Genomic DNA, 10825 nt, shown 5'->3' on the forward strand with positions numbered 1-10825 from the left:
GCTGGGGGGGGTGAGGTGTGTGTTTTGGGGGCTGGGGGGGTGGGCTTTTTTTGAGGCAGAGAGATGATGCTTTGTGAGTCAACACCATTGGTTGCTTCATTGAGTTTGGAGGGAGTTCTCTTAATGCACTGCACAGAGGAAATACTCTAACTGCAGTACTCTGGGATTCCAGGTTTGGGTCTGCCTATCATCACTCTGCTCAGTCCAGTAGAACTATTTCTGCTCTCCTGGACTTGGGCTTCCACTGAGAGCTGCCCAGCTGCTGCTGTGTGCTGTTGGAACACTCCTGTTCCCAGGAGTAAGGGGTGGGGAGATTTTGAAGACTGGCATGATGGTGAATTTGATCCAGCCTGGTTTGGGAGCATGCATGTGTGCTGGTGGGACTGGACTCTGCTGGGTCAGGCTCTCAGAGCTGGTTAGGGATGTTAGCACCTGCCTGTTCAGCTGGCTTCAGACCCTGGGGAAATGATTTCACAGGGGCTACAAAGCTGCTGTGGATGCCAGTGACACTTGGGAGTTGGGTCTGGAGTTGATGTGACCTGGTGATGCTATTGCTTCTTGTCTCAAAGTGTCCCTCGGGGTGAGCTGTATCATTTGACACAACCTGTGTTGTGCTTTGGTATCCCTCTGTAGGATTCCCAGGGAGACACCCCTCTGCATTATGCCATCACTGCAGATTACAAAGTCGTTATTGAGATCCTCACTGAAGTCCCCAACATAGACTTCACTGTCCAGAACTGTCAAGGCTTCAACCTGCTCCACTATTCTGCTTTAAAAGGCAACAAGCTGTAAGTGCATTTTCACCATTCCCTGGAAGTTGCTTCCTGCTTGTCCCATTCCATCTTTCTCTTAGCTGGACTGAGAAATCTGTCTGCTTCTGGATAGTCTCCTTACATGTTTGGGTTCACACAGGGAAGAACAGGAGGAGGTTTGTAGCAAAGAGTCCTTGAAAAAAACCAAACACCTGAGAGCCTCTAGAACTCTTCCCAGGGTAGATCATTATGTTCATAGCAGTGTGAGTTTACTCTGCCAGATGATACCTGAGGGCTTTTGTTTCATTCTTGTAACACAGTCTGAGGCAGAGGGGATGTTCTGCATCACAAGTGCCAGCTCGTGGTGCTGTCTATTAGAACATGAACACTCATAACTGCTGAGCAGAAGAGGCAGGCCTCTCTCTGCTGCATTATTTTGCTTCCTGATAGAGTAAATTTTTTTCTCTGTGTTGTCCTCCAACACTTCAGAGCCATAAAGAAGATTCTAGCAAGGGCTCGGCAGCTGGTTGACTCCAAGAAGGAAGATGGCTTCACTGCCCTGCACCTTGCTGCTCTCAACAACCACAAAGAAGTGGCAGAAATCCTTATCAGAGAGGTAAGAAAGAAAAACCAAACCACCACCAAAACCTCCCATCTGTGCCTCTCCCATATTGCCTAAAACCTTCTGCAGTTCATGCTCACAAGAGTGCCTCTGAAGAGCTGCCATTGCTGGCCAGCCTTTGAAGGACAGGGGCTGGCGTTCCGGGGGGGGTTTCCCATCTCCTCTTGCTTGATGTTTGAGCTGTGTGGCCTGCATCACATAGCTCTCTTGGAAGTCTCTATGCTGCTCTCCTGGCTAAGAGATGGACTTGAGATTCTCAGCTTCAACAAGCACCACAGCCCTCTTCAGCCCAACTCAGCAGGGACCTCTCCCTCTGATGCCTTTCTTCTCTCCAAGGGTCGCTGTGATGTCAACCTCAAGAACAACCGGAACCAGACACCTCTGCACCTGGCTGTCATCCAGGGACACGTGGGGATGGTGCAGCTGCTGGTCAGTGAAGGCAGTGATGTCAATGCTGAGGATGAGGATGGGGACACAGCCATGCACATTGCCTTGGAACGACAGCAGCTCATGTCCGTCATGATGGAGAAGCGCGAAGGGGAGATGGGGTTGTCCCTCCTGTCCAAGGTGAGCTGGCAGTAGGAGCACCAAGGGCAGGAGAATGCTTGATGTGGGATATGAGAGCAGATAGTGGGGCCTAAGGGGACAGAGGCAAGCAGGGAAATTGTGTAAAGCCAGACCAGATGGAGAATGTGGAAACAAATCTTGCTTGTGGGGAAAGCAAGAAAAGATCCTCTGAGGCCATGATTGAATTTATAGCCTGAAACTTCAGCTGGTCAGACAACAATTCATGCTGTCTCCCCCAGTTTTATTAGCATTGTGTGCTGCTTTCTTGACATGGGAAAGGTCACAAATCCAGTTGCAGAGCCAAGACTCATGGGTTTATTCATGCCCCAGAACCACAGCAATTCAGTTCTGCCTGATGGCATGGAAAATATGAGGACAGCTAACCACAAACAGCACAGCTATCTGCAGATGTGGAGCAGAGTGAGAGGTGAGATCTATAAGGCTCAAGGATTAAAAAGCCTCAATAGGGTTTTACTCTGTTGCTCTGTAGTCATGGATGTGTAAGGCCTGTCAGGAAAGGCCTTAGATGTAGAAATCAGCACCTGATACACCAAGGACTGGAAGCTCAGTCTGGCTTGCTGGCAAAGGCATTAAATCAGCCCTGCAGAGTGTTCTGCCCTCCATGTAAATCCCATCACATGCACACACCAGATTTGCAGTGCAAACCAAGAATGTAAGCACTGGTTATGCTTTATGGATGGAGTGAGAATGATTCCATTGCAGGGATAACTTAGACCATCAGAAAACCTAGCATGGAATTCTGTATTGTGATTTGAAATGGTCAGAATAAGGTCATGCAGCCCTGCAGAATCAGTTGTGTGCCACCCACTCCTCCCTTCTACCTGGTGGTGCTTGATAAAGCTTAGTGCATTGCTGCTCCTCCATTCTGCTCCTTACCAAGCTGCCAGTGTTGACAGCTCAAGTGCATGGCCAAAGAGGCTTCACCTTTGGGTCCTCAGGTTTGTTCAGCCAGTGATACTCCACAGAAACACCCCACACCAGCTCAGCAGTTCCTTCCTCCTTCTGAATTTCTCTGCTTGCAAATTTGAGGAGGGGTCAGCAGCAAGGCTGGGTCTTATCTCCCTGAGAAAGAGCTTTGCCAGCTGTTGGCTCTTAGCTTGTGCCAGGGACAGCCAATAGCTAGTCCTGGGCACAGAAAGTCTTACAGCAATATGAAGGACCTGAGCATGCCATCTCCAGTGCTGTTTGTGGTAATGTTATATCTAGGTGGTGTAGGCCTACTTCATGTCTAATTTTCTTTGCCTTAATCAGCATGTCTTGGTCTTCTAAAGTGGTAGGAAATGTTTGTTGACTTCAAGTGACTTTGGATAATGCCCACACAAATTTAGCTTCTTAAATAGCTGTCACTTAGGGCTTGATACAGCAGCTCTTCATCAGCTGAGATGTACTGGGGTGTCCTCACAGGACTTCCTTTCCACTACCTGAAGAAGTGAATGCCTGTTACTGTGATTAGTCATAATTAGCACCAGTTAGGACCCCAGTCTTATGCACTCTCATTCCTGGAATGCAGGATTTAAATCTGCTGCTTACAGGCTGAAGGATTTCTCTGTTTCAGTGAATGTAAATGGCACCTTCAGATCAGAAGGACAAGGATTAAGACTTTGTTTAGAAGCTGGTGCAGATTAAAGCCACCTAACAGAAACTCTTCCTGTTAACAGAGCATTTCTCCACTTCCTTTTTTTAGCTGCAGGCTTCTGGCTTTCTTGGCAATGTGGAGCTGAATGTTGGGACTGCAATTGCATGTTACTTAGCACAAGAAGGAGCAGACATTAATTATGCAAACCATCGAGGGAAGTCTCCTTTAGACCTCATTACAGATGGGAGGATTGTCCAGATTGTCAAAGACTTCTCACAGAAATTCAGGTAAACCAAGTCCTCTGCAAGCTGCCTTACAGTGGACTTCCCTACAAAGGAAGAGTGTTCCCACAGCTCTGTGCTGCTACTGCAGGCAGCTGCTCTTCCAGGGAGGATGAAGCCTCTTTGAAACACTTTGGCTGTCAGTCTGAGCACCTCCTGTGGCAGCTGGAGCTGGTTGCTGCCCCTGTGTTTCTGGAGGGGTTGTTTAAGGGTGCATGCTGCCATTCCACAGAGCTGGGAAAAGCAGATGAATGCTGCTTGCTCCAGACTCAGCCTCTTGCTTTTAGAGAGCCCTGAGACAGTCTGAGAAGCCAAGAGCAACTTCTGCCTTGCAAAGTCATTCAGGGTTCTGGTTTACTTACTTTGGATTCTGCAGCTGCAGATAATTTAAACACAGAGGAGGTGTGACCACAGTGTGGGCACAGAATTGATTCCAGAGCAGATAAGTGCCTGTTTTTCAGCTGATAAGAGAAATAGCTGAGAAACATGCCAAAGGGAGAGCAGCAAGGCAGAGGTGGCTTTATCTCAGGTTCTGAGAAACACTTGTTTGGATTTTGACTCTGCAAACATGAAAGCAGAGCTCTGTCTGCTCTGCTCTGCGGGCCCAGATGGAGTCATGCTGCTGCTGGAGGAGGAGCCATGCAGCAGGCACTGTAATTGGCCATGCTTCTGCTCCTCTCTAAATGACAGGTGAAATGTGGCCCTTGAAACTCATCTGAGCATTGGTCATCCATGCTCTTTGCCTTTGGTTTTAGATAGCCCCAGTGAGAATCCCAGCTCCTAGAGGCTGGGTTGGCCCCGCTAGGGCAGTAAAGGTTCACAGGTTTGAGCTGCCTGAGCATCTGCTGCTCTGTCTCCATGCTAAGTGTTTGCCAGGGGTCAGTGCAGTGGTGTTTGGTTGCTGAAGGAGGACCTCTGGAGTGAAATGTTGTTGCCTGTTGCTGGTTGCAGGGAACAACAGCAGGTTTCTTCAGAAAGCTCAACCATCACCTGCAGCCTTCGCCGTGTGCACACCACCCCCAACACAATGACCAACCTTAGTGTCTCCAGTGTGGCAGTCCCCACAGAGTGCCTGGTCTGCTCAGAGCTGGCCTTGCTCATCCATTTCTTCCCATGCCAGCACAGTATTGTGTGTGAAGGTAAGTCCATCTTTCCTCTTCCCCCACACAGCTTCCCTAGCTGGACTCTCATCAGTCAGTTTAAACACAAAGCTGTTGTTGTGTCCTGAAACAACCTCAGCACGATTCCAGCACCACCATCTTAAGTAAGATGTCCAAAGCTCTCTATGAAGAGCACAGAATGTGCTGGCTACCTGCTGATTGGGCCTCCAGGCAGCTTTGCTTGTGCTTGTGGATGCCCTGGATGATTCAGGAGGAGAGCCAGATGTTTCAGTTCTAGCTGGCACTGCTTTATCCATCAAAGGATTTCTCTCTTCTGGGCTTTGTTAGTGGTTTGCATTTCAATTGGTTCAGTGGCAGCCTGCTCAAACGTGTCAGCAAGTTTGTTATCTTGCAAGACACTCACAGCTTGACCACAGGGAGTTGGTGAGGACTGTGTGCCAGAGCAGAGGGCTGGTTTTGATCCACAGTGCACCAGTTCCAGCAGCACAGAGCACTGAGGTGTTGTATTTGCCACTGCCATAACGAAGACTAAATGAGGAGGCTAGGATGTAGCTCAGAAAGAAGATACTGTCCTCATTCCTGTGCAGAAACAACTTTTTAGCCATCCAGGGAGGTCTCTGGTTGTTCAAAGCTGATGTTCTTGAGTCTATATTCTTCCTCTTGATTCAGTGGGCTTACTGGAATCTCTTCTTCTGTCCTTCATGGTAGAATGCTCCAGGAGAATGAAGAAGTGCATCAAATGTCAAGTGACAATAACCAAAAAACTGAAGCAAGGTATGTTTGCTGTTCCTCCTCTTCAGTGCTGTGGGAAGGGTCCTGCACAGCATCAGTTTGAGCAGCAGCAATGATTTTCAGTGAAATAAGTACAAGGATGGGAGCTGATGGTTTGGTTTTGAGGCTTTTTAGGACGTGTGGCTGTTGCATTGACGACCTTCAGAGAGGGAAAGGTGTCGTGGGCCAAGCTGAAGCTCCTCAGACAGGACCTTTGAGGAAGCTTGTCCTGTGCTTGACTTGGAGGATGAAAAGCAGCTGTCAGTTTCTCCATGTGTCAGTCTAACCATTTCCACAGGCAGGGATTCCACAGTGAAGACCTGAGAGGAAGGAAAAACTTCCCTCATGTGAAAGCCTTGCTCCTGCCTTGGCTGAAGGTCCAGTGCCTCTGCAGGGCTGGCATTAGCCTGCTCTCCAGAGATCATTGGCCTGCATTGTGTCTACAAAGCTCTTCAACCCAGTTTGAAACAGATTGAGAAGTGTGGGCAGAAAACAGGGTCCAGGATGAGCAATGTGAGGTGTGTCAGCAAGCAAGCTGGAAGCAGGTTTACACTTGACTTAAAATTTCCCACTGAAGGTTTTCTTCCTAGCAGTTGGGAGAGTTGCTGTCTTGCTAGCTGAGGTCACTGTCAGGGCAAGTGCACATGATCATGAACTGCATGTCCTGCTGCTCCTGGGTCAGTATTGTGGATTGCTTGGTTGGGATCAGGCTCTAGTCTTGTGACTTGATGCATGGACAAAAGTGTAGGAGAGCCAGGAGTCTCTCACAGGGCACTGGATGTACACAGCTGGCAAAGAGGGAATCCTTTTTGCAGCCCCATGGCCCAAACACTAGCAAGCTCACCTGGCAGTGCACAGGAGCTCCAGACTAGCAACAACACAGTGCTTAGAATCCCAAATGAGACATTTGCATACAGATTTCTGCTGGAGGAGGAACATCAAGGGCTCTGAAAACACCAGCAGGACTTCCCTGTCAGTGATGCCTTCAGTGTTTGCCTTTTGCAAGCTCCCTGTCCTCAAATTCACTTCACCTTTATGGATTTGAATCACTTCTTGCACCGCTGAAGTGCAGCTAGTTCCAGAGCATTGAGGAAGGCAGAGGGGGTTGGACCTCTGGAGGTCCCTTCCAACCCAAACCATTCTATGAGCTGTATTGAAGTGTAAAGCTGCTTAACCAAATCCTGAGGAGCAGAAGATGAGCTGTGGGCTGCGCTAAGCTGAAACCAGGAGGAGTCTATTTGCCTAAGCTGGAAGCTGCCCAGGGTTTGGGGCTCTTTAATGCCATAGAGTTGACCAAATGATTCTGTTTGTGCAGCTTCATGTATGCAAGATTCAACATAAGTGATGTCAAAATGGTGGTTTCCTTTCACCATGAGTGTCCTGAAAGACACAAGCAGAGATTAGCATCCCAAATGTGAAGAGGAGGTTGAGAGAACACAGCACTCACGGCCCTGTAAGGGTTCCTGGACTAGCATGGCAGAGCAGCACAGCAGCTTCCAGTGGTTTTACTTGGGAGGTAGCAGCAGCCTGTTCCAGAAGACCAAGGCAGAACATTTCAGACAAGGTTCTGTTTCCTTTGAAAGCAAGCACCCAAGCTCTCACACACACAAACCAGCTGAGTGGAGGAGGGCAGCGCTGGCCAGCTTGCAAAGGCCATCAGCTCAGGCTTTTGATTTGGGGAATCTCTGGATGAGGCTCAGTGGAGAGAGTTTAGTCTGAAGCAAGCGCTGCTGGAGGGGCAGAGCCTGGTTTCAGAGGCAGTGCCATGAGGCAGAGCACACTGGTGACTAACTCTTCCTGCTCTCCACCCCTGCAGACAGCACCGAGGTGGAGTGCAGCCCAAGCTCCGAGTCCACAGATCAGAGGAAGCTGATGGAGGAGCTGCAGAGCCGCTACCGGCAGATGGAGGAGCGCATCACCTGCCCCATCTGCATCGATGACCAGATCAAACTGGTCTTCCAGTGTGGACATGGCTCTTGCCCAGACTGCAGCACATCCCTCACTGTCTGCCCCATCTGCAGGCAGGCAATCCGGGAGAGGATTCCGATCTTCGTCTAAGGAGCCGCTCGCTTCCCCTCCCCTCCCCTCCCCGCCTCCCTCTGTCCTTCCTCTTTGTTTGCATTGTAGATGAGACGTGCTGGGCAGGCTGATGGCTTTGGCTACCTGCAAAAAGCCATCCTGAAAGAGGGAAGCAAGTAACTGCTGTGACTTGGGTGGAGGTGGAGGGAGTCCTCTCTCCTTGGTGTCATACGGCTGAGGAGCGGTGCTTGAGGGCAGGCAGCCCCCGCACTCTGTGCTGCTGATCCGTCAGAAGGAGCTGAAGGCAGGAGTGACCTTATCTGCTGAGGGCATGAGAGACTTTCAGACCACAGGTGGATAGCCTTCCATTTGCAGATGTCTCCAGCAGCATCCAGCTGCAGTGACTGCATCATGTCTAGTGCTCTGCAGCATCAGATCTGCATCCTGGCCTGGCTCTGAAAGGAGTTGCTGTGGGATGATGTACCTCAGACCTTGGCAGGCCATGGCAAAGCACATGCTTGAGCTTCACCTGAGGAGCTGGGGTCACGGTGTCACTTCTCCTTGATGCCTCTCAGTGGTAGGGAGGTGATGTCCTAAGACAGCCTGCTGGCTGAACTGGCAGCTGTGGGCTCCACAAGGACTTCAACTGACAAGAGGCAAATGTGGATGTGATGAGACCCTAAAGACAGAGTGTGTGCCTTAGAGATAAAGTAGTGAACACTGATTGGAGAAAATCTGTTGTCACAACAAACATTTCTAACCTCTAAGTGACACTCTTCTTCCATGTTTTATTTTATGGTTTGGGGTTGGGTTTTTTTTTTTGGCACAACTGTGTGTTCAGAGACTCCTGAGCTTTCTCTCCATTATGCCAAAGGCAGGTGTTCAAATACTCCAATCAAAGTGTAAAGCTAATAAATAGGAATAATTAGGAAAGGAAAAAAGGAAACAAACAACAAAGGGACTTCTTTTTGGTTCTGTTTCTCTGTTTTGCAGCAAAACTGAATAAAACACAAAAAATAATCTATTTTTCCTGAGCATTAAAATGAATGTACAAACAGCAGCTGACCCATGGAGCCTGCTCTCTTGTCTTTCCCAGCTGTCTTCACTGAAGAAACCAAACTGATTGCCTGAGTCCCTCCTGTGCAAAGTGACTGCTGGAAGTGGCAAGCTGTGGGGCCACAGTGTAATATGTGCCCAGCTCTGTGTGTGTGGGGGGGTTGTAAATCTCTAGTGGCACAGTTCTGCACAAGCCTGCTCTCTGTTACCTGTTGCAATATTGAAACCAGACACAAACCTGATCTGCTCCTCTGCTCCTCTCTTTGTTCCTTGGCAAACAGGTGCCAAACCTTTTGCAAGGCATTTTGTTCTTCCAGTGGTGGAATGTGTGGATGTTACAGGAATATTTGTCGCTGCTTCAGCGTCTTGTGGTGTGAGAAGGTTTTATGCCATAACCTCTGCCTTCTGCAGATCACAGCCTCTTGAGTCCTGTAGATGCTGATGGTGAGAGTAGCTCTGAAGAAAGAGACTTGGGTGTATTGATGGATGAGCAGCTCCCCAGGAGCCAGCAGTGCCCTCATGCAGCCCAGCAGGCAGCTGTGTGCTGGGCTGCAGCCGGGGGAGTGTGGGCAGCAGGGCAGGAGAGGGGATTCTGCCCCTTGACTCTGCTGAGACCCCACCTCCCATCCTGCCTCCAGCTGTGGTGTCCCCAGCATCAGAAGGACACAGAGCTGCTGGAGTGAGGCCAGAGGAGGCCACAAAGGTGATCCAAGGACTGGAGCAGCTCTGCTCCAGGATAGGCTGAGGGAGCTGGGGTTGTTCAGCCTGGAGAAGAGAAGACTCCAGGGGGACCTTAGAGCTGCTTTCCAGTAGCTGAAGGGTGAATTCCTTTGGAGTAAAGCAGACATTTGCTGTGCAGCAAATAGTTACAGGTGCAACAGAAAGGAAGAGAAAGGAATGGAAGAGAGGCAAGGGGATGTCAGAGGCAGGTGCTCCTTTAAAGACAAAGGACAAGTGCAGGGGATAGTGAATCACTTTCTGCTTGATGTTGATTACCTGTTGAAGGAGGCTGACAGGTCTGCAAATGAGCTGGGGAGCTCCCTGGTTTCAGTGGGGCTTCTGCCAGCCCCTGTGTACCTTGCAGCAATGGCCTTGAGAGGGAAAGGTCCTGCTGAGTCTTTCTGGTGTGAAACTTCCAGAGGGAGCTCATCTCCTACTCAAAGCCAGGGCTTCTAAAGCACCTCCTTTTGAGTTGCAGCTGAAACTCCACATTTTACAGACAGCAGGAGACTGAGGGAGTAGGGAGAGGGAGATGGGGTTTTGAAAGGCAGAGTCAGGAAGCAGAGCCCAATCTGTCTCTTGATTATGTTCCCAGTAGTCCATGCTGCTCCCAGGATTTCAGGAGGACTGGGCCATCCACAAAGGGATTACAGATCATGGCTATAACCCACCAAAGAACAACAACAACAAAGCATCTCCACCCAGGTAAGCAATCCTTCCTCTGTTACAGGCAACATCTGGGTAGCAAGACAAACTTCTCCCTGCTTCCAGTGCTGAAACTCTGCTCACTACGTGGCCATGACTGAGCTGCTGACCTTCCACCTAGGGTCAAGACTCTGTCTCTTTGGTAACAGGAGGTCAGGCCAGTCCAGGCATTTGTGTGAGCTGCAGCTCCAATTTGACAGTTAAAATATTCCATGCTCCTTGCCAGCTGGAGCAAGCCCTTGTTTGCAGCTCATTTGCTGTCCAGCAGACCATGGATTTTTCTAGGAACATCAGCAGATGCTGATCACGAGGGGCTGCAGGATAGAAAGTGGGAGAATGTTTGGGGGACTAAAGAACCTTTCTTAGTCTGTCCCTGAGGAGTGCTGTGCCCTTCCACAGCACATACAAACCTTTTTAGTCCATGACCCCTTGAAAAGCACAAACTCTAACTGCCATTCCCTCAGGAGCCATGCAGGAATGTTGGGTTGGTGGCTGCTTGTGGGTGTTGATGGGGGTTTTTTTCCCCTCTCCCAAGTTGTGAGATGAAGGGATCAGTACTGAAGTGCTTTTCACAGTGAGAGCTATATGGGGAGCTGATAATTCTTTTCGCATGG

At 49.6% G+C, this 10825-nt stretch overlaps 1 protein-coding gene across 4 annotated transcripts in view; it reads left to right on the forward strand.

Moving 5' to 3' along the window:
* Positions 1–8542, forward strand: part of MIB2 (MIB E3 ubiquitin protein ligase 2) — a 43929-nt gene extending 35387 nt beyond the window's left edge. For all 4 annotated transcript variants that reach the window (XM_054175621.1, XM_009906801.2, XM_054175622.1 and 1 more), the window contains 7 exons: positions 634–788; positions 1242–1368; positions 1711–1941; positions 3647–3825; positions 4771–4958; positions 5649–5714; positions 7528–8542. In XM_054175621.1, the coding sequence (XP_054031596.1) occupies positions 634–788; positions 1242–1368; positions 1711–1941; positions 3647–3825; positions 4771–4958; positions 5649–5714; positions 7528–7769 (1188 nt within the window). In that variant the 3' untranslated portion in view covers positions 7770–8542. The remainder of the gene's footprint in view (positions 1–633; positions 789–1241; positions 1369–1710; positions 1942–3646; positions 3826–4770; positions 4959–5648; positions 5715–7527) is intronic.
* Positions 8543–10825: the final 2283 nt, after the last annotated feature.

The sequence above is a fragment of the Dryobates pubescens genome, chromosome 33 (genome assembly GCF_014839835.1).
Source record: "Dryobates pubescens isolate bDryPub1 chromosome 33, bDryPub1.pri, whole genome shotgun sequence".
Classification (NCBI taxonomy): domain Eukaryota; kingdom Metazoa; phylum Chordata; class Aves; order Piciformes; family Picidae; genus Dryobates; species Dryobates pubescens.